A 23,859-nucleotide genomic window follows, 5' to 3' on the forward strand; every position below is an offset into this window, starting at 1 on the left:
ATCTGGTTGATTTCCTTGGGATATTTTAGGAGATGAGCGAGACCAGCTGGTACCTTTAAGTGGTGCAAATGGACCTAAGGATTGCTTCTCCTGGATGTGCTCTTTTTGGAGAGCTTACGTGACCTCTCTGCTAAAGGGTTTCACTTTATGAGCAGGAGTTGGCTGCTGGTAGTTATTGCATCTTAACTATTTTAATTCCTCAAGGTGCTCTGATTTGTAACTCCGGCTTGCAAGTATTTCCAATCTAATGATTGGTATTTAGGGCAGCTTTTTGCAAGCAAAGAAGATTTGTGTATTTGAGTGGTTAGAGTGCGGTACTGCAGGCTACTTCTGCTGATCGCCGGCTGCCAGCAGTCTGGCAGATCGAATCTCACCAGGCTCAAGGTTGACTCAGCCTTCCATCCTTCCGAGGTGGGTCAAATGAGGACTCGGATTGTTGGGGGGAAATATGCTGACTCTGTAAACCGCTTAGAGAGGGCTGTAAAGCACTGTGAAGCAGTATATAAGTCTAAATGTTACAATACAATAGTAGAGTTGGAAGGGACCTTGGAGGTCTTCCTGCCTAGGAAACCCTATACCGTTTCAGACAAATAGCTATCCAACATCTTCTTAAAGACTTCCAGTGTTGGGGCATTCACAACTTCTGGAGGCAAGCTGTTCCACTGATTAATTGTTCTCACTGTAATGTTATTGCTATTATCATGCCAGTGGCCTGAACAGACAAAGTTGAACCTTGTTTGGGCCACCTGATACTTTGAGCGAAAAAGTGGTGACCAGCGGTGGGATTCCATTCCAAGAAACCATTGGTTGCCCTCTGACACCGCTGGATGACCTCGCCAGGTCTCGCTGCTTTAGCAGAGTAAGGAAGATACTCAGAGATGATTCACACCCTGGTCAGTGTCTCTTTGCACTTCAACCATCAGACATCAAAGTATAGCCAGCCGAACAAACAGGCTTAAAGATAGTTTCTGTCCTTGGGCTGTGAGACTTTTAAATGCAACCACAATCACTCCACGCACACGCTAGTTTTTTTAAATTTTTCTTTCTTTTTTCGTTTCTGCTATAATTTTGCATCAGTGAGGTTGAAACCAATTTCGTTGTATTTAAGTACAATGACAATAAAGATTATACTTTTTCAAATGTCTTATTCAAATGGTTCTGTGGGCGTGGCTTGGCTTGGTGGGCACTGCTTGGTGGGTGTGGCAGGGGAAGGTTACTGCAAAATCCCCATTCCCTTCTGATCAGCTGGGACTCGGGAGGCAGAGAATAGATGGGGGGCGGGGCCAGCTAGAGATGTTATTTACTGGTTCTCCTAACTACTCAAAACTTCCACTACCAGTTCTCCAGAACTGGTCAGAACCTGCTGAATACCACCTTTGATCCTGACATTTGGATAATTTTGAGTACGGGTAGTCCTTGACTTCTGACCATTTGTTCAGTGACTATCGGAAATTACGATGGTGCTGAAGAAAGTGACTTATGATCCCTGCCTGAGGTTACACTTGCTGTGGGGCTCCTGGCATCACATGAAACAGAATTTGGGTGCTTGGCAATCCAGCGGCCCTTATGACTGACTGTAAGACCGACTCCGCCACTCCTGAGGCATCCTATGCTCCACTTAATAACCCAGACGGTCATTTAACAACTGCAAGGAGGAGAGGAGGGATTGGGGTCCTTAAACGAGCCGATTACCTGGGCACCTCGCTTAACAAATGTCACTACTTGAGGGCATAAGGAGCAGCCTGCATTATGATTGTAAGTTGAGGACTAACTATAACTAAAGAATTCTTCCAATAATAATTGTCAATTATAGATAAGATGCTACAAGCAGCTTCAGGCACTAAGCCTGATGGTCCCTTCTATCTCATCCATCCTACGATGCTTCTCTTACCTTGAATGTCAGGATAAAACACCATATATAACAACCCCCAGTAGAGAGTGGTCCCTGATGTGTCGGTTCCCCCCAGGAAGAGATCAAAGACGCACTGAATCATATTCTTTTCATCATAGGGTGATTGGGGTTGGTTTTTTGTCTGCAGAACAAAAGTGGAGAAATGAATACCTGAGAAACCTTGAAGGTCTCCTCTTCCGTCCAGTCCTTACCTGTTGGAATGCATATTAGAATATATTTTGTATTGCAACAGTTATAGAATCATTCAGCTAGGAGATGGCTAGGTTTACTTTGCATCTATGGTTGCAATCTATGGTTCTATTTGTTCTGAGGAGAGTTTCCTGTTTCAATTTAAAACAGTTGAGCAGTAAAGCACATGGTGACTGTACTCTTTGTTTCTGTCAGGGCAGCCTCCATCAGTAACCAAGAAAGAAACCACTCAACTCCATATTTCAGAATTAAGAGTACTTTTACTGGTTATGAGTAGATAGCAGCTAGGCAAAGCAAGATCTGAGGCAAAAGCGTGCGTAATCATAGATAACAATATGTGACCCAACTCCCTCCCCCTGGTAACCCCAACCCCCAGTCTAATCCGCACACCCCACAGGTGTCATGTGAGCGGCAGCTTCAAAACCCATCATCAGGTTGGTATGCCGGATGGTTGGCCTTTTGCTCCTATGGGTCTCAGAGTCCTAGTATCCACTCCAATGATGCGTGGTCACAATCCCCAGAACAGATGGTACTCAAGGCTTCTATACAGCTTGCTGGCTGGGGGATTCTGGGAGCTGAAGTCTGACCACCTTGAATTTGCCAAGGTTGGGAAGCCTTTATATTATAAGCCCATGACGGCAAACCTATGGCACATGTGCCACAGGTGGCACACATAACCCTCTCTGAGGGCACTCCAGCTGTCGCCGCAGCCCAGCTTCACCGGCCAGCTGGTCTCTAGGTCTCTGCCACACATGTGGGGGGTGTGCGTGTGCGGGGAAAGGGTGTTCGCAATGCCCCTGTGCCCCATTTTGGGCCTGGTGTCAGCCTGAAGTCATATTCCTTTTAGGATCTTTGGCCTGCCACACTCTCTCTATTATTTTACTATGCTGTTTCGTTAGTGGGGTAATTGGGAGGGGGAATAGTAAGGACTAGAATGTGTTGCTGTCAAAATAGAACATTCCTTTCTAGAAGCCCAAGGTCATCTTTTGTCTCTGCACCTCTGCACCTGACCGGAACTAGATGGGTGGAAATGCCAGCATGGTGGAGGAAAATTGGACCATGGGATGGACTTGTGGGTGTGGGGAAAGATCTTGAACTTTCAACTGGGTGGGGAAAACCGGGAAGCTTTCAGATTCGGGTTCCCCACAGATTGTACCAACATGTGTCTCTTATTAAATTGGAACTTTGAGGAAAGCTCTGCCTTGGACTCTGATTTAATTATGGATGATATTTGGAACGCTGACACCTGGAAGGTGTCATGCCCCAACCTGGAAGCCAAAACGAGATGCGGTGGGAGTATGGCGCATGCATGGGGGTATGTGGGGGAGGGGGGGTTGTGTGGGCATGTGTGGGAAGCCGCACGTGCATGCACAGAGGGGAGGGGCACTTGGGGTGTGTGTCACGCATGTATTGCATTATGGGTGCGGGCACACGACGACAAAAAGGTTAGCTATCTCTGTTATAAAGGTGTCTAAGAGTCACACAAAAGTGTATCCGCTTACTTTCTCTATTTCAGCCAGGTAAAAATGAATGAAGTCTTGGTCTTTTCCTTGATGGTCTGCTTCTTGGTGTTTCTTGATCTCCTCTCTTATGAAGGACTGAACAAAGTCACGAGAGGAAAATGCCTCCTGGTGACGTCCTGGGACATGCTGAATAATCCAGGGGAAAATATTGTAGAGCTGTTGGAAGAGAAGGAACATCACCTGAGTTAGGCAGCCATATTGTTAAAATAAAGAAGTAAGGATTAAACACAGGCAAAAGGAACTGAGAGGCGGCGCAGTGGTTAGAGTGCGGTACTGCAGGCTACTTCTGCTGACTGCCGGCTGACTGCAATTGGGCAGTTCAAATCTCACCAGGCTCAAGGTTGACTCAGCCTTCCATCCTTCCGTCCTTCCGAGGTCGATAAAATGAGGCCCCAGATTGTTGGGGGGAAAAGGCTGACTCCGTAAACCGTAAAATGAGGCCCCAGATTGTTTACGGAGTCAGCCTCTTGCCCCCAACAATCTGGGGCCTCATTTTATCGACCTCGGAAGGACAGAAGGCTGAGTCAACCTTGAGCCTGGTGAGATTTGAACTGGTAACTCAAGGACCATCTGTCTGGGAAACCCAACCAATCTCACTCGGCAAGGATGGGATGAGAAATATGGCTGCCACCACACTTCAATCAAAGATCTGTCCTTTCCACACCTGTGCCATCTGTGTGACCCCCGGGGTAGGTTTTCAATTGCACTGTCATGGCCGCCATTTTGACTTTCTGGACTCCTCTCGCTGCAGATAGGCCTGCTTCCCGGCTAGCTTTTTAGTCCCCATTGCAGGTTTTTTGACCCGCAACCTCTAGGCCTGTTCAGTGACCGTAACATTTTGATTTTCTTTAGAAAAAGGGAAGAAGGGATCTGCTCACGTTACTCGCGACACTGTCAGAAACACTGAAAATATTCTCTATGGCTTCCAGCAGGTGGTGAAAAGTCTTGTCTTCTATGGAGAAACGGTGACCAAAGACTATCCCACAAACCACGTTGGAAACGGAGAGGTTCAGGGCGAAATTCGGATTCATGGGTTTTCCTACAAAGAGAAAGAGGGACTTGGTTACTGGCATGCCTCTCGCAAAGATTACATCGGGCCTGGGGAGAAAGACTAGGGGTGACACGATAGCATCTTCTAGTCCTTGAAGGGTTGCCACAAAGAAGAGGGGAATCAGCCCTGAAGGCAGGACAAGAAGCAAGGGATGGAAATGAATCAAGGGGAGTCTGTAGATATCCTCAGTCATCCAGGTCATGGTTTAGAATAACAGAGTTGGAAGGGACCTTGGAGGTCTTCTAGTCCAACCCCTTGCCTAGGCAGGAAACAAATGGTTATCTAACAGCTTCTTAAAAACTTCCAGTGTTTGAGCATTCACCACTTCTGGAGGGAAGTCGTTCCAGTGGTTAATTGTTCTAACTGTCAGGAAATTTATCCTCTGTTCTAAGTGGCTTCTCTCCTTGATTAGTTTCCACCCATTGCTTCTTGTTCTACCCTCAGGTGCCTTGGAGAATAGCTTGACTCCCTCTTTTTTGTGGCAGCCCCTGAGATATTGGAAGACTGCTATCATGTCTCCCCTAGTCCTTCTTTTCATTCAACTAGACATCCCCAGTTCCTGCAACCGTTCTTCATATGTTTCAGCCTCCAGTCCCCTAATCCTCTTTCTTGCTCTTCTCTGCACTCTTTCTAGAGTCTCCACATCTTTTCTACATCGTGGCGACCAGAACTGAATGTAGGATTCCAAGTGTGGCCTTACCAAGGCATCATAAAGTGGTATTAACACTCTACGTGATCTTGATTCCATCCCTCTGTTGATGCAGCCTAGAACTGTGTTGGCTTTTTTGGCAGCGGCTGCACACGGCTGGCTCCTATTTAAATGATTGTCCACTAGGACTCCAAGATCCCTTTCACAATTACTGCAAATGGTTGTCCCAAAGGTAACTGGATTTTCTTGGGTTTTTTTTTTTTTTTTGGAAGATGATAAAAATTGCAGACTACAGGAACCATTTACACCACTCCGGTGACCCTGAGGACACAGAAAAACCTCTAAGTGCTTCAAGAACTCTCTAAAAGGATGCACATAACCAGCTCTCTGCAAGGAATAAAAATCCTTCCATTCCTCACAGAGCTGAAGAAGCTTCTTGGATAAGAAGCAAAATGTCTTGTGGCTAAAGGAGTGGTGTAAAAGGGAAGGCTTTGGTTTTATTAGTCGTGACGCCTGCAGCTGGTCCAATGAAAACCTGTACAAAAGAGATGGTTTGCACCCATCCAAGAAAGAGACTGAGTTACTTGGCATTAAATTCACAGATTTTTCTGGATAAACATTTAAACTGAACAGCGGGACAGAGAATTAATTGATACAGAACATTTCTGTCCCCAGCAATCTAAAACTCATAGGGTTATCAGTGCATGTATTACAGATGTTTGTGTACGAGGAATAAACAGGGTTTATAAACATCTCTCTCTATCTCTCTATCATCTATCAATCTCTATTTTCTCTCTCTCACTCAGATCTGTCTGTCTGTCTGTCTATCTATCTATCTATCATCTATCTCTATTTCTCTCTCTATCATCTATCAATCTCTATTTTCTCTCTCTCTCTCTCAGATAAATCTATCTATCTATCTATCTATCTACAGTATGTATCGATCATCTATCTATCTATCTATCATCTATCTATCTATCTATCTATCTATCTACAGTATCTTATCTATTTATTATCTATCTATCTATCTATCTATCTATCTATCTATCTCTGTCAGTCTGTCTGTCTGTCCAGCTATCTATCTATCTATCTTTATTTCCTCCCCCTCTCTCTATCTATCAAGTTATCTATTTATCTACCATCTCTATTAATTTATGAAATGTATTGGCTCATCTTACATTTCCTTACACATAACATTAAAAAAAGGACCAAGGCTTTGATTGGGCGAGACTCCATTTTGATCTTTCTTGACACTTTGCCTTCTCTTGCAGATATGAAAGAAATGACTTCAGCCTGTCCTCTTCGTCTTAGCTTTTACATTTTGGGAAATTAAAACAAATAAGAAAAGGCAGGTTTCCGGTCAAACGAGAAAGGCCCTGGCCTTCGTAATACCTTCACTTTTCCTGAAAACGTCCATCAGACTTTCTGCTTCCTCTTGGATCTGATACTCCAGAAAGCTCTTCCCCATGCCCAGGGTCTTCAGGGTCGCCATTGAAAATCGCCTTTGCTGCTTCCACGTCTTGCCCGTAGAAAGCAGAATCCCTGGTGACACAGAACCACCAAATGATGGGTTATTGGCTTTATTCCAGTCTTTAGAAATGACAGAAAGCAGTGGTGGGTTCCTACCGGTTCGGACCAGTTCGCCTGAACCGGTAGTGGTATGGTGGCGTGGGTCGCTGGAACTGGCAGCGACCCAGGCCTGCCATGCCCCCGAACCGGTTCCCCATTCCTTTCTGCTGTCACTGGCTTGTTTCTGAGCATGCGCATAATGGTTTTCAGTCAACTGCACATGTGGAGCAACGCATGGCAAAACACCCTTTCGGCCAACCGGTAGTAAACTAGTTAGGAACTCAGCACTGACAGAAAGGCAAAATAACTTTCTCAAAATATTTTTATTTATTTATTTTTATTATTTATTTATTTATTTTTATTTTTATTTATTTTTATTTTTATTTATTTGTTTTTATTTATTTTTATTTATTTTTATTTATTTTTATTTATTTTCATTTATTTTTATTTTTATTTATTTTCATTTATTTTTATTTATTTATTTGTTTATTTGTTTATGTATGTATGTATTTATTTATTCTTGCATTCATTCATTCATTTATTTACAATACAATACAATACAATAGCAGAGTTGGAAGGGACCTTGGAGGTCTTCTAGTCCAACCCCCTGCCTAGGCAGGAAACCCTATCCCGTTTCAGACAAATGGCTATCCAACATCTTCCTAAAGACTCTCCCTCCTTCCTTCCTTCCCTCCCTCCCTCCCTCCCGCCCTCCCTTCCTTCCTTCTGTGGTGGGACAGTGGTTAAAATGCAGTATTGCAGGCTGATTCTGCCCACTCAGAGGTGGATTGCTACCGGTTTGCACCAGTTCAGATGAACCGGTAATGGAAATTGGGACGCTGAACTGGTAGGGACAGCAGGCTGGCCATGCCCCCAAACCGGTTTCCCAGTCACCCATGTCATTTTATAATGTTCTGCCCACACACAGAACAATTTACAGGCAACTGACCATGTGCAAAAGAATTTACAGGCAACTACGCGTGCACAAGCAGTGTTGCATGCACGCAAAGCAGTAACACTGGCAGAAGCCCACCCCTGTGCCCACTGCCAGCAGTTTAGTCCTCACTGGCTGAAGGTTGACTCATCCTTCCATCCTTCCAAGGTTGTTGCGGGCAAGAGGCTAACTCTGTGAAACCACTTAGAGAGGGCCATAAAGCACTGGTATAGAGGTCTAAGTGCTCTTGTTTAGTGCTATTGCTTTTAGGCACGGTTCTTAAGTGAATCACTGCAGTTGTTAAATGAGTCACAATTTGTCCCATTGGCTTTATTTGTGAAGCTGGCTGGGAAGATTGCAAAGGATGACCCACACAACTACGGGACACTGCAACCATCAAAAATGCATGTCAGTTGCCAAGCATCTAAATTTTTACCACCAACCATGCTGCAATCTGAGGGTGGGAACCAGTTGCAAAGTCACTTTTTTTCAGTGCTGTTGTAACTTCAAGCAGTTGCCAAATGAATAATTTTAAGTTGAGGACTACCTGTCCACTCAATTATTGGGAGACGTGGGAGCCAAGCATTTTGCCATGCAGTCGTTCGACAAAAGTTATTTTCCCTGTGGAAAGTTTTTCTGGAAAGGGGGACGCGGTGGCTAAGACACTGAGTTTGTCGATCAGAAAGGCTAGCAGTTCGACGGTTCGAATCCCTAGCGCCGCGTAACAGAGTGAGCTCCCTTGACTTGTCCCAGCTTCTGCCAAGCTAGCAGTTCGAAAGCACTTTAAAAAATGCAAAATAGGGACCACCTTTGGTGGGAAGGGAACAGTGTCTTCGGCGTTTAGTCATACCGACGACATGACCACGGAGACGTCTTCGGACAGCGCTGGCTCTTCAGCTTTGAAACGGAGAGGAGCACCGCCCCCTAGAGTCAGGAACGACTAGCACGTATGTGCAAGAGAAACTTTTACTTTTACCTTTAAAGTTTTGTGCATTTTTATTAGCTACGCTTCCTCATTACTTGAACCAAAGACAGAATTTGTACCAGAACAAAAGCTTCTTCTGCATTCAGCAAGGCCAAAAAGCTACTCATTTGTATTTTGACTCAACCTTCCATCCTTCCAAGGTGGGTAAAATGAGGACCCAGATGGTTGGGGGCAAAAGGCTGACCGCTTTGTAAACCGCTTAGAGAGTGCTGTAAAGCACTGTGAAGCGGGATATAAGTCTAAGTGCTTTTGCTATTTCCCAGCCAGCTCCTGACAAGCAAAGCCAACGGGGGGGAAGCCAGGTTCACTTAATGACCGTGGCAAAAAGAGGCAGCAAAATCAGGCATAACTCACTAGAAGACGTCCTTGCTTAGCAACAGAAGTTCCAAATGTGGTTGTAAGTAGAGGACTAGCTGAACCACAATGAAGGTGACACCAAAGAAACAAGACATGGTCCTGTTTCCTGGGCCCATATCTGAAGGAAGTTGATTGTTCTTACCTTTATTGTTCCCCAACTCTTTAAAAACGGGGAGCAGAGGACGGCCAGAAACATTTTCAGAATGGGTGGTGAGACCGTCCTTCACGGCTTTGTAACCTTGTAGTATAATCACAGGGTGGGGCCCGAACCACAGCGTGAAGATATTCCCGTAGGTCTTGGACATCTGTTAGAAAAACAATCCCACACGGTGTTTAGGATTCTTGGGCTAAATCGGTGACTAAGTTACTTTCTTTTCCTTTGAATCAAAGCTTAAATTCATTAGGTTCATTACACATAGGAGGGGGGGCTGTGGGGTTCTTGGTGCCCTCTGAGCTTTCTTGCAGACATTTCATCACCCGACTAGGGAACATTATCAGTGTTAGAAGGGAGAAGAGTTTGGGGGAAGAGGAGGAGGAGGAAGACTGTGGGGCAGTGATGAATTTCATTTTTTTTAAACTACCAGTTCTGTGGGTGTGGATTGGTCGGCGTGGCAGGGGAAGGATACTGCAAAATCTCCATTCCCTCCCCACTCCAGGGGAAGGATACTGCAAAATCTCCATTCCCTCCCCACTCCAGGGGAAGGATACTGCAAAATCTCCATTCCCTCCCCACTCCAGGGGAAGGATACTGCAAAATCTCCATTCCCTCCCCACTCCAGGGGAAGGATACTGCAAAATCTCCCTTCCCTCCCCACCCCAGGGGAAGGATACTGCAAAATCCCCATTCCCTCCTCACTCCAGGGGAAGGATACTGCAAAATCCCCATTCCCTCCTCACTCCAGGGGAAGGATACTGCAAAATCTCTACTCCCTCCCCACTGCAGGGGAAGGATACTGCAAAATCCCCATTCCCTCCCCACTCCAGGGGAAGGATACTGCAAAATCTCCATTCCCTCCCCACTCCAGGGGAAGGATACTGCAAAATCTCCATTCCCTCCCCACTCCAGGGGAAGGATACTGCAAAATCTCCCTTCCCTCCCCACCCCAGGAGAAGGATACTGCAAAATCCCCCTTCCCTCCCCACCCCAGGGGAAGGATACTGCAAAATCTCCATTCCCTCCCCACTCCAGGGGAAGGATACTGCAAAATCTCCATTCCCATCCCACTCCAGGGGAAGGATACTGCAAAATCTCCCTTCCCACCCCACTCCTGGGGAAGCATACTGCAAAATCTCCATTCCCTCCCCACTCCAGGGGAAGGATACTGCAAAATCTCCATTCCCTCCACACTCCAGGGGAAGGATACTGCAAAATCTCCCTTCCCACCCCACTCCAGGGGAAGGATACTGCAAAATCTCCATTCCCATCCCATTCCAGGGGAAGGATACTGCAAAATCTCCCTTCCCACCCCACTCCAGGGGAAGGATACTGCAAAATCTCCATTCCCAGGGGAAGGATACTGCAAAATCTCCATTCCCAGGAGAAGGATACTGCAAAATCTCCATCCCCACTCCACTCTGGGGCCAGCCAGAGGTAGTATTTGCCATTTCTCCGAACTACTCAAAATTTCTGCTACCAGAACTTGTCAGAACCTGCTGAATTTCACCCCTGCTCTGGGGTCCTTGGTGCTCTCTGAGCTTGGTTGTTTTCTTGAAGTTTCATTACTCAACTACGGAACATTATCAGTGCTAGAAGGGAGAAGGGTTTGTGGGGAGGGAGGGAGGAGGAGGAGGAGGAAGAGGAGGGCTCTAGAATCCTTGGTACTTTCTGAGGTTGGTTGTTTTCTTGCAGACATTTCAGTACACAACTAGGTAACATTATCAGTGCTGGAAGGAAGTGGGGTTTGCAGAGAGGAGGAAGAGGAGAAGGAGGAGGAGGAAGAGGAAACCGACAAGGTTACCAGAAAAAATAACATTTGTTCACTGTCCAGTGTTATCCCAGAGATTTTAGATGAGATTCTGGATTTCTGGATTTATTACATTAATATGCCACCCTTCTCCCAAGGACTCAGGGCGGCGTACAGCATTAAAAAACACATAGTACAAAAGTTAAAAGGAAATTAGAAACAGTCCAAAAAACAAATCCAATTTATATAACACTCACATTTTAAAAATTAAATAAAATTAACGGGCCAGGCCGGCTTGCTGGAAAAGCCAACTTTTTAGGGGGCGTCAGAAGGACCGGAGTTCAGGGATTATGCAAAGCTCCAGGGGCAGCTCATTACAGAGGGAAGGCGCTCCCACAGAGAAGGCTCTCCCCCTGGGTGTCGTTAGCCAACACTGTCTGGCCGACGGCACCCTGAGGAAACCAACTCTGTGGGATCGCACTGGATGGTGGGAGGCTACTGGTGGCAGTAGGTGGTCTCGCAGGTATGAGATGGCGGGGTGGGGGTGCAAATATTTGATAAACAAATACATGTCCTCTAACTGCACACTAGATAACACCTTTGTTAAGTTAAACAACGGACACAAGGGAGTGTGCAAACTTTTCAATTCTCTGAAAGATTTCATCCTGTTAGATTGTTTTTTAAAAAAAGAAAGCAGGGAGAAAGGGCATCGGTTTTTTTAAAAAAAATGTGGCTTGTGTCGTGAACGAAGTTAAAGTAGAATAAGGAGATTTTCAACGTTGATGGAAAGTTGTGGATGACGTCCAGTTTAATACCAATACCAAGTCATCCTTCCATTCAAAGCAGAGGAAGTGCAAATGACGCTTCCTTTAGTTAGCAGGGGGGGGAGAAGGATGTTTGTTTATTAGACATCAGCAAGCATCAAAAATAGGCATAAATGAAATAAAATCTAGGCAAAAGCAGGGAAGTACAGAACTATTTGCACAACAGACAACAATTGTCATTAGTGATACATTTCTCTATGCCTGGGGCCAGCAATCTGTGGCTCTGGAGCCGCATGTGGCTCTCTCATCCCTCTGCTGCGGCTCCCTGTCGCTGGTCGGCTCCACAATTGATAGGGCTTTTGGTTAGGACAAGTAGAGGAAAAAGGACGCTGCGCTAGGAGGAGACTCTATGGTGGGGGAACCGGACTTCCGGTCAGGATTGAATGGGGGGGGCTTCCTGTTGGGACCTTTGTGGCTCTTTGAGTGTTTAAGGTTGCCGACCTGTGCTCTGTGCCAAAAGGGGGAAGAATTTCACAGAGTCCCATCCCAACCTAGGATTTCCATTTCCCCTTTTGCCAGTTATGACCCCCTACATAAAACCCTTACATGGCGCCATGGGGGTCTGACAACAGCCAATAGAATACATGTTCCTGCACAGGAACAGGAAGCTGAAGTTCAAAGCCCAAGAGAAGGTATAAAAACCCCTCACTCTCAACTCCATGTGGTCAGCTGCAACAGAACTACCAAAGCTTTATTTATGTCAATATTTATATCCCTACCCAGTGATGTTTGTTTTCAGCAATAGGGACTTTGCTCATTCTTCCAAACAATTCTGGCTTGTCTTCATTTTGCGGGCATAATTTTTATTAAATCTTTTATGCCAGAAGCTAAAAAGCTAATAAAGACTAATTGCTGTTTTGATTCTTTGAAGCTGAGCCAAGGTCAGCTAGTCCGTCTGAACTGTTCACTGCAAATAGTCCTTGATTTTCCACCATCTGTTTAGCGACTGTTTGACGTTACGGTGCTTAAAAAAAACAACTTTCAATTGGTCCTCACAGTTATGACTATTGCAGCCTCCCCATGATCATGTGATCAAAATTCAGACGCTCAACAACCTGCACATATTTGTAGAATGGGAATGTGGGATCATCATTTGCAAACTTCCCAGCCCATTTCAGACAAATAAAGGCAATGGGGCATGTCACGCCCCAGCATATAGTCTTTTATATACTGTTGTTGCTCTCTAGCCCCATCTAGTGGCCGAAGGGACAAATACCTTTACATTGTTTAAATTGTTTATATTGTTTGAAGCTTACCCCACCCCTTTACCCATCCGCCCACATTCTCAAAACAAGTGCACGCTGGGAAGCTGTCAACGCCTAAGGCGTTTCCATGATTACTATCACCTTGAGAAGGGGAGGGAAATGCCATGCATACTTTTGGCCAAAGTAAAAGTCTCATATTTCTGTACTGGGATGTGAATGCGCATGTCCAGAACCCTGCCATAACGTCCTGTTGGAGAATGTGATTGATGACCTCAGCCAGAGCGGAGGGGGCACAGGGGTAAAAGTCAGACACCATTAAGTGGGATTTAGTTTCAGCTACACAGAAGTCCATGCCAAGATGTTAGTCCTAATAAATGAATGGGGGTTTTTTTGAACCTTGTCTCGGGGCTTGTAAATTAATTAGGGCAACTCTTGGAAACTTCAACTTTAGCATTTGGAGAAGGCAGAAGCACAAAGAAGAATCCATCTTAATCTATTGCACATGGCCCTCCAAGGACAAATCTATATCCCACACACATAACATCACTGGTGAGATTTAGATTACATGTATTTATTAATTGCTATGTTCAGCAATAACCCAGTACTTCCTATCTTGTATTTGGTTCTCATTGTACATATCCCTATTTCCCCCAGTTTCATCATACCCTGTTCTTTCAATAAAGCCTTCAGATCTATGCACACGGTCTGTTTTATTGGAGGATAGGTGGGTTTAGCTGCCTGTCGAGCTGCACACAGAGTAACGTGTAGTGAGGACAGAACAGTGAAACAGCAGCTACCCAGCAAGTGGGATAAAGCATAACAACGGTACAGAGAACTGCTACTCTGCCAACGCAGCTACCTGCAAATGAGCATACAACAGTCTCTAGACCAGGGGTGTCAAACTCAAGGCTTCTAGGCGGAACCAGCCCGTGGGATGCTTAGATCTGGCCTGCTGGGACACCCTGGAAACAGCAAAGGACTGGCCCGCGGTGCTTCTGCCAATGAAAATGGAGCTTAGGAGGGGGAAATGTGTGGCCCGCTTGGGCTCCGTTTTCAGCTGCGACAGCCTCCTGCAGCCCTCTGCCAGCAAAAATGGAGCTGTTTTTGCTGGCAGAGGGCTGCAGGAGGCCGCTGTGGCCAAAAATGGGGCCCTGGAGGGAAGCACGCAGCCCCCCTGAGATCCATTTTGCTGGCAGAGGGCCAGTAAAACCAACTGAAAACAAAACAAAAGGAGAACTGTTTCCCCTTTTGCATTTGAGCATGCAAGAAGGGACAGGAAAGGAGAAAGGGAAAGAAGAGAAGATGGGAAGAGAGCAAGGAAGGAAAAGGAAGGAAAGAGGGGAAGGAAGAAGAAAGGAGAATGAAGAGGGAAGGAAAAAGAAGAAAGGGAAGGAAGGAAAGAAGGAAGGAAGGAAGGAAGGAAGGAAGGAAGGAAGGAAGGAAGGAAGGAAGGAAGGAAGGAAATAATGTGACTGAGGAAGAGTCTGACGGGAGTCCTGCCTTAGCACTTTGCCACCACAGGTGCCCCTAACACAAGTGACATCAAGCTGGTCACACGCACCCTGGCCTGCACACCCTGCCCCTCCAAAATCAAACACAACCCTGATGTGTCCCTCAATGAAATCGAGTTTGACACCCCTGCTGTAGACAGTCAAGCATTTCCAGATGACACCGTGTCACACAACCTGCATCTTCATACTACTACTACTAATAATAATAATAATAAACTTTAATTTATAAACCGCACCCTTTCCTAAACAGGACTCGGGGCGGTGTACAGTCATATTAAAACAGTGTGAAGACAGAATATAGATATACTTAAATATATAAATAGGTACATGGAGGAGGTAGGATATGCACTGTACAATATTTAAATTAAAATACAAATAGACATTAAAATTACCCTTAAAAACTACCCAATGAGATGTTTGCCAGGAGGTTAAAATGGGACTATAAATCAGTTAAGCCAGCTAATTGGAACAGGTGGGTCTTAAGCTTCTGTCGGAAGGAGTGGAGGTCGGTAGTAGTTCTAATATTGGGGGGGAGGTCATTCCAGAGGGTTGGGCCCATCACAGAGAAGGCTCTACTCCTGGGCGCCGCCCGTTGACACTGCTTAGTGGACGGCACCCGGAGGAGTCCCTCCCTGTGAGAGCGGATTGGTCGCAGGGATGTATGAGGTCAGATGCGATCCCGCAGGTAACTAGGTCCCGTGCCATGGAGCGCTTTGAAGATAGTAACCAACACCTTGAAACGCACCCGAAAAACCACAGGCAGCCAGTGCAGCTCGCGCAGGAGTGGTGTTATATGGGAGTATCTTGTCCTCCCCATTATGGCCCGCGCGGCCGCATTCTGAACTAGCTGTAGTCTTCGGGTGCATCTCAAGGGGAGCCCCATGTAGAGAGCGTTGCAGTAGTCCAGGCGAGACATCACCAGCGCATGAGTGACTGTGCGTAAGGCGTCCCGATCCAATAGAGGGCGCAATTGGCACACCAGGCGAACCTGGTGGAACGCCCCCCTTGCCATGGCTGCCACATGGTCATCCATCGACAGCCGGGCATCAAGGAGGACACCCAAATTGCGCGCCTGTTCCACGGGGGGCAGTTGTTCGCCCCCTATGGCCAGCGATGGAATCCACTGGTTGAACCGGGGCGCCGGTAGCCACAGCCACTCAGTCTTGGAGGGGTTGAGTCTGAGTCTTAGACAAGGTCTCGTGTCTCTAATTCTTCCAAATGATCACCAGCAAGTGATGCATTTGGCCGTTGCCAGCGTAAAGGCTGAAGCAGGAAAAGCACGAGCAGCTATAGGAATGGAAAAATAAATGAAAAAAGAGAGAACACAGTTAGAAGCTAAAAGAATGGAGCAAGAGGCATCCCGGGAAAGATTAGGCTTTTTTTTTTCCTGGTTTCTTTCTCTTGCCTAAGTTAGACCTCCCAATCTTGCATTTCCATAAATCTTCCAATTAGTTTGTTAATCTCTCCACCTTATTATCAGGAGCTGCTGATTCAGTTCTACAGAGGAATTATTGAGTCTGTGATTTGCACCTTTATAACTGCTTGGCTCTGCAACCCAACAAGACAGACAGAGACTTCAGAGGAGAATCAGAACTGCAGAAAAAACAATTACTGCCGACCTGCCTTCCATTGAGGATTTATACACTGAACGAGTGAAAAAGAGGGCTGTGAAAATACCTACAGGCCCCTCGCATCTTGGACATAAATTGGTTCAACTCTTCCCCTCAAAATGACGCTATAGAGCACTGCACCCCAAGACAACTAGACACAAGAATAATTTTTTTCCCAAACGCCATCACTCTGCTAAACAACTAATTCCCTCATCACTGTCAAACCATTCACTAAGGCTGCATTGCTATTACTCTTAGTCTTCTCATCGTTCCTATCACCCATCCCACTTACGACTGCAGGACTGTAACTTTGTGGCTTGTATCCTTACGATTGATATTGATATCGATTGTTTCCTGATTGCTTATTTGTACCCTATGGCTATCATTAAGTGTTGTACCTTATGATTCTTGACGAATGCGTCTTGTCTTTTTATGTACACTGAGAGCCTTTGCACCAAGGACAAATTCCTTATGTATCCGATCACACTTAGCTAATAAAGAATTCTATTCTTGTATATTATTATTTATAATATACTTATTAACTCTGAGAGTTTTAACATTGTTCCTCAAGAATGAACATGTTTATGCCGTGGGAGTACCAATTTCCATAGTATAGCACCTGTTCCAATTAGCTGGCCTGGCCCACTTATAGTCCCATTTATACCTCCTGGCAAATATTTTATCCCGGGATAGTTTTTAGGGGTGTTTTTTAATGTATTTTTAAATTTTTAAATTTTAAATCTAACTTTAACTATTATTGTACAGTAAACTATATGTTTTATTTATTTATTTATTTTTATTTATTCTTCGCATTTCTAGACCGCCCCCTCTCCCAAAAAGGACTCGGGGCGGTGTACAGTCCACATAACAAATAACAAATACTAAATACAAATATAAATATAGGTATAAATATACATATGGAGGAGGTTAAAAATTTAAAAGAACTGTACAGAAGAATATAAATATGGTTCTAAAAACCCTAAAATCAGTTAAATTTAAAACCATACCCTTAAAATATCAGATGAGAATATATTTCCAGGAGGTAACAGTTGTAACAATAATAATTATGCCAGGCCAGCTAATCGAAACCTCCTCCAGCGACACCTATATCTATTTTATATTTATATTATGTATATTTATTGTTTTTAATATGACTGTACACCGCCCCGAGTCCCTTCTGGGAGAGGGTGCGGTCTAGAAATCAAATAAAAGTTAAAAAAGTTAAAAGCACATATTGCACATGTTTCATGTGCAAAATGACCAGAGATATTGATGTCGGAAGAGAACCAATGAAAAGGCTAAAAATTTACCTCAGGATTTTGGTTTTTTGCTATTATTGTGTTATCAAAAGAGAACAACATTTGTCCAATTGGAAAACATGGTGAGCGCAAACAGTAGCTCTTACGAAAAAGGAAAATAGATTTCACTGCCACTCTCTTTGGCTACATAAAAGCCACAATGTCATCTAGCAATAAATGATAAGTCCTCGACTTGTGACCACGGTTGAGCCCAACATTTCGGTTGTTAAGTGAGGCGTCCATCAAATGAGTTGTGCCGTTTTACTTTTCTTGCCACTGTTGTTAAGTGAGTCGCTGCACTTGATAAGTGAGTCACCCGGTTGTTAAATGAACCTGGCTTCCCCATGGACTCCCCTTGTCAGAAGGTCGCAAAAGGGGATCGCATGACCTTGGGACATAGTAACGGTCGTAAATATGAACCCGTTGCCAAAACATCTGAATTTTGATCACATGGCCGTGGGGATGCTGCAAAAGTCATAACTGTGAAAAATGGTCATGTCACATTTTTCAGTGCCGTCGTAACTTTGAACGGTCCCTAAATGAACTGTTGTAAGTTGAGGACTAACTTGTCCTATTCTGTTCTGTTGTTACCTGTATTTTTACCAAACATCTGAATTTGGCTCACGCAATCATGACTTTGGATGGTCACTAAACAAAGTGTTGTAAGTTGAGGACTACCTGTATCTACTTCTGAAGGGGCATCTTCCATGCCTTCGGGTTTTTTTTTTTCCTTATAAACATGCATCGGCGCCTCTTTCCTTTAACAACAATTCATTTTTTGATCCGTGTCAACCGGCTGATGAAAGGGATAGAAAATTCTTACCTCAATCAGGAGATCCCGGTTGAAATGAAAAAATTTGGGGTGCCATAAGCACCCGATGAAAGGCAGAGGGATCGGTCCAGGTGGGTAGAGTCTTCTCTTAAACTGGAGCCTCACCAGTTGGAAAACCAGAAGGCACAGGATGAGCGGGAGGAAAATCGAGCTCAGGGCCAGCATCTTCGTGCAGCTTCTCCAAGGAGCCTGTTCTGTGATAAGACTTGGCCTGCGAAATCCTTTTGCTATTCCAATTTTGTTCCCATGGGCGGGATCCTACCCGGAGTATTTAAATTTGTCCTCCCTCTTTGGCACATCTATGCTCTTGGGGCATTTTCCTCTCGGGATGCGGCTCAGAAAATTATGTCGTAAGGTTAAATGGAAGAAACGGTGGGCCTAGCCTGGATAACTTGTCTTACACCTTCGTGGCTTCAGCAGAAGATTAAGCTGGCAGGAGATTAAAGTATCAGAAAGTTCCTCCTTATTTCTAGGTTGAGTGTCTCCTTTATCAGTTTCCATCCGTTGTTCTTTGTCTGGCCTTTGGGTGCCTTGGAAAATAGGTTTCGACAATCTCCCACCCCTCAAATATTGGACATGGGGCTATCTTGTCACCAAGGAGTCCCTTGGGCCACAAGGAGATCACAAGCAACCAGGGATAGGTTCCGGCTGCCTTTACTACCGTTTCACTCAGGGACACGACACACACACACATGCGCAGTGCAACCAAAATAGCTCTGTGCATTTGCAGAAGGCAAAAATGAGAGAACCGGTTCGGGGGCGTGGGAAACCTTGGTCGCTGCTGGTTCCGGTGTCCCAGGCGGCCAAGTTACTACCGGTTCAGCCGAACTGGTAGGAAGCTACCTCTGAAACCAACCCTCACTATTCTTTAGAACAGGAGTCTCCAACCTTGGCAACTTTAAGAGTTGTGGACTTCAACTCCCAGAATTCCTCAGCCAGCAAAGCTGGGTTACGGTTAGGGTTAGGATTATGGAAGGGATGCTCTGAAGTCTGCTACCGGTTTGCTTTGCTACCGGTTTGCTTGATGTGTGATTTAGATTTGCCAGAATGCAGGATATAAATCACGTGGCACAGCTGATTGTCACACAGCTGAAAATCAGAACTACCACTTCGCCTGAACTGGTAGCATTTTTTTACTATCAGTTCAGGCAAACCGGTAGCATTTTTTTTACTATTGGTTTGGGCGAACCGGGTTAGGGTTAGGGCTAGGGCTAGAGTTAGGGTTAGGGTTGGAGACCCCTGCTTTCAAACGACAGATCCTGAAGCTGTAGCAAACTGGGTTAGGGTTAGGGTTAGGGCTAGGGCTAGGGCTAGGGCTAGGGCTAGGGTTAGGGTTAGGGTTAGGGTTAGGGCTAGGGTTAGGGCTAGGGCTAGGGCTAGGGCTAGGGCTAGGGCTAGGGTTAGGGTTAGGGCTAGGGCTAGGGCTAGGGCTAGGGCTAGGGCTAGGGTTAGGGTTAGGGTTAGGGTTAGGGTTAGGGCTGGAGACCCCTGCTTTCAAACGACAGATCCTGAAGCTGAAGCAAACTGGGTTAGGGCTAGGGCTAGGCCTAGGGCTAGGGCTAGGGCTAGGGCTAGGGCTAGGGTTAGGGTTAGGGTTAGGGTTAGGGTTAGGGCTGGAGACCCCTGCTTTCAAACGACAGATCCTGAAGCTGAAGCAAACTGGGTTAGGGTAAGGGCTAGGGCTAGGGCTAGGGCTAGGGCTAGGGCTAGGGCTAGGGTTAGGGTTAGGGTTAGGGCTAGGGCTATGGCTAGGGTTAGGGTTGGGGTTAGGGTTGGAGACCCCTGCTTTCAAACAACAACTCCTGAAGCTAAAGCTCAAATATTTTGGCCACCAAATGAGAAGAGAGGATTCCTTGGAAAAGACCCCAATGTTGGGCAGGGTGGAAGGCAGAAGGAGAGGGGGATGGCAGAAGATGGATGGCATCATATCCGCAATGACCATGAATTTGGGCAAACACTGAGAGAAGAGCTGAGTGTGACTTAGTAACTGTACAACACCCAACATTCCACAAATTATAGAAAACATAGACAATATTAATAAAATCAGCAGAAGTACTAATTACCAGTTTTAGTAGATATTATAGTATATAACACCTATAATACCACAAGCATGAAACCAGTATTGCTGCGATTCGCGGAACACAACATGAAACTCCTAAAAAGAGAGTTCCACTATTTGAGGAAAGCAAACCCCCCCCCCCCAATCTTCCTTCTCTCTCCATTTCGGTTTTATTTTCACAGCGGGACATTCTGATCTTCAGTTGGCCTGGAATTAAACATCGCTGCAGCGTAATCTGGGAACAAAATGTGAAACAACTTTAGTGCCTTTGCAGGATACCACGCGAATTTCCCCTGGGAAGACAGAGACAAAAAAATGAAAAGGGATAGCGAGCTAATGTTCGGGGGGGGGGGGAATGACATTTGATAGAGAGATGTGCAGTTTGGGAAAGAGAAATATAATGACCGATTTCCACAGATGTCTTGTCAGAAAGATCTTGTAAACGTAGGTGGTTATGAGGCAGCCATAGGCTGTGTCTGCAAGAAATTTCACATTGCACCATCAGGAATATATTTTCCAAATCGTGGCAAGACGTGGGAGTACAGGTTGTTCTCCTGATTAAATATTTTTTAATTAAGTTAAAAGGTGTTATAAAATATGAAAGCAATTAAGACGACAGTGAGGGGGAAGGGGAAAGGGGAAAGGAAAGTGCGGAAGGATAAAAGGGAAAGAAAAAGGTAAAGAAACAGTGAATTCCGACTGTTGGAAGAACTGTATATCTGGTTCATTCCCAAGTGGGGAGAAAGACACTGGAAACATGGAGGCTGATTGGAAACAGGGTTTATTGATGGACAGGATCACATGGGTTTGAGGTCCTGGGCAGCTGACCAGCAGTGGTATTTAGCAGGTTCTGACCAGTTCTGGAGAACCAGAAGCGGAAATTTTGAGTAGTTTGGAGAACCTGTAAATACCACCCCTGACTGGCCCTGCCGCCCATCTACTCTTTGCCTCCCAAGTCCCAGCGGAAAGGATCAGAATGGCATGGGGATTTTGCAGCAACATTCCCTTGGATTGGGGAGGGAATTGAGATTTTACAGTATACTTTCCCTGCCATGCCCACCAAGCCATGCCCACCAAGCCATGCCCACAGAACCAGTAGTAAAAAAACATTTGAATCACACCACTGCAGTTGACCACATGGAGTTAAGAGAGAGGGTTACTTATACCCTCTCTTGGGCCTTGCCCTTGAACTTCCTGTTCCTGTGCAAGAACATGTATTCTATGGTCTGTAGTCAGGCTCCCATGGGGCCATGTAGGGTCATGGTTGTCTGAATCAAGTTTGGTTGAAGTTTGGAGGTTAATGCAATGTCCCCAGGTGATTTTGTAATGCAGTGAGCTCTGTGCCTAGATAATCCTATGATGTCCTTGAGGGTTATGTCTTAATCCCATCACTCTGGAGCTGAAGGTCTTTTGTTTCGTAGATAGGCTGGCCCAGTCCTTCTCAATGGGCTGCTGGGGACAGGGAGCTGAAGCTCTGAGTTTCTGTCTCCCTTAAGATTTCTCTTTCTCTTTTAGGGGAAATATAATATTCTGCCTTTTTAATATTTCCCAAACTATTTCCTTCTTCTACTGTGTTTCCCTGAAAATAAGACAGAGTCTTATTTTCTTTTGACCTCTGAAATAAGCGTTTGGCTTTATTTTCTGCGGACATAAAAAGTAAGTTTTTAAGCTTATAATGTTTTAAATGCTGTGTGCTTGCGCAAAGTATGTTAGGTGCAGGCAGGCTCACCCAACGGATTGTTAAACTGGTTTCTCTGCATTCTGCCCACCCACTCGTTTGCTTGGCTGCCCATGGAGCTCACCCTCCAGCCATCCACGGTGGGTTCTCCCTGTAGCAAGTTGGCCATATGGAGTTGTCTTGTGGTGAGATGGCAGAGACGGGCTCTCTCCAAAGTGGAGAAGGGCAGAGAACTTCTCTGGAACTTCTTTTTTCCCTTGGATTCATTTTCTCTGCTTCTCCATAAGCCTGGTTTCCTACCAGTTTGGACCAGTTCGGCTGAAACGGTTTAGTGGTTTAGTGGCCTTGCAGGGAATCAGCAGTGACACAGGCTGGCCACGCCCCGAATCGGTGCCCGGGTGGCACGGGTGGTGCCGCCATCTTGTTTTTGGGTTCTGCGCATGCTCAGAACAATTGAGCGAAGCGAGTGCTTCTGCAAAAAATTGTGCGTGTACCAACCCGGCCTAAATGCCAACAGCAATCCACCTCTGCTCCCAACTCTTGTTTCCCATCTACCGCTCTGAGTGCATTGCCAAGAAAGGTGGGATACCAAATCCCATCAATCAAATACAGATAGACATCAACTTACGACCAAAACTGGGGTCCAATTTCTGTCGCTAAGTGAGACAGTTGTGAATTTTGCCCCACTTTACAACCTTTCTTGGTTTGCAACCCACTTTACAACCTTTCTTTACAACCTTTCTTGTTATTAAGTGAATCACGACAGTTATTAACAGCACAGTTGTTAAGTGAACCTGGCTTCAACATTGACTTTGCTTGTCCGAAAGTCCCCAAAGGGAATCACATAACCCCAGGACAATACAATGGTCATAAGTTTGAAAAATGGTCATAAGTCAGTGCAGTTGTAATTTCGAACGGGCACTAAACAAACTATTGTAATTCAAGATAAAGGTTCCCCTTGCATATCTGTGCTAGTCGTTCTCGACTCTAGGGGGCGGTGCTCATTTCAAATCTGAAGGAATTAGGAAATGGTTCCTATTTTTCTACTTGCATTTTTACATGCTTTCGAACTGCTAGCTTGGCAGAAGCTGAGACAAGTAATGGGAGCTCACTCCATTATGTGGTGCTAGGGATCCGAACCGCCGAAATGCCGACCTTCTGATTGACAAGCTCAACATCTTAGCAAAGGTGGGCACACACTGGACCTTGTTTTTGTCTCTGGACAGTGGACGAGTGATCTGGGAATAGGGGATTTGGTTATTACACCCCTGTCATGGTCAGATCACTCATTTCTCCGGCTCGACTTCCCCGGCGTTACCCACCACCGCGAGGAGGCGGAACCTGACTGTCCCAGATGGTTCCGCCCCAGGCGACTGATGGAACCTGACAGGTTCCAGACGGAGCTTGGGCCACTTCCTGTAGCCCTGACCCACTCCCGGACGGAGGACCTAGTGGCCGCTTGGAATAGGGCGGCTGCTGGGGCCTTGGACCGGGTAGTGCCTTTGCGGCCTCTCCTGCGGCAACGAACCACCCTGGCTCCTTGGTTTACCGAGGAGCTGAGGGTGATGAAACGCCACAAGAGACACCTAGAAAGCAGGTGGAGGTCCTCACGCTCCGAATCTGACCGAACACAGGTAAGATCCTATTTACGGACCTACCTTGTGGCACTGAGAGCGGCCAAACGTAGACACTGTGCCGCTCTTATTGCGTCCGCAGATAACCGCCCTGCCGCCCTGTTTCGGGTGACCCGCTCCCTCTTATCACAGAGG

General features: G+C 45.7%; 1 protein-coding gene across 2 annotated transcripts in view; it reads right to left on the bottom strand.

Moving 5' to 3' along the window:
* Window positions 1-23,268, bottom strand: part of LOC309393645 (cytochrome P450 2J2-like) — a gene marked incomplete at its 5' end in the record, with an annotated part of 36,663 nt that extends 13,395 nt beyond the window's left edge. Inside the window, 6 exons of one of the 2 annotated variants that reach the window (XM_081956094.1) lie at window positions 1,892-2,033; window positions 3,604-3,780; window positions 4,503-4,663; window positions 6,717-6,866; window positions 9,312-9,474; window positions 23,203-23,268. In XM_081956094.1, coding sequence (XP_081812220.1) covers window positions 1,892-2,033; window positions 3,604-3,780; window positions 4,503-4,663; window positions 6,717-6,866; window positions 9,312-9,474; window positions 23,203-23,268 — 859 coding nt within the window. Of the gene's footprint in view, window positions 1-1,891; window positions 2,034-3,603; window positions 3,781-4,502; window positions 4,664-6,716; window positions 6,867-9,311; window positions 9,475-18,344; window positions 18,537-23,202 lie in introns of those variants that run through there. The other variant, XM_081956093.1, reaches the window with a different exon arrangement.
* Window positions 23,269-23,859: the final 591 nt, after the last annotated feature.

This window comes from Natrix helvetica (genome assembly GCF_964273705.1).
Source record: "Natrix helvetica genome assembly, chromosome: 5".
Classification (NCBI taxonomy): Eukaryota; Metazoa; Chordata; class Lepidosauria; order Squamata; family Natricidae; genus Natrix; species Natrix helvetica.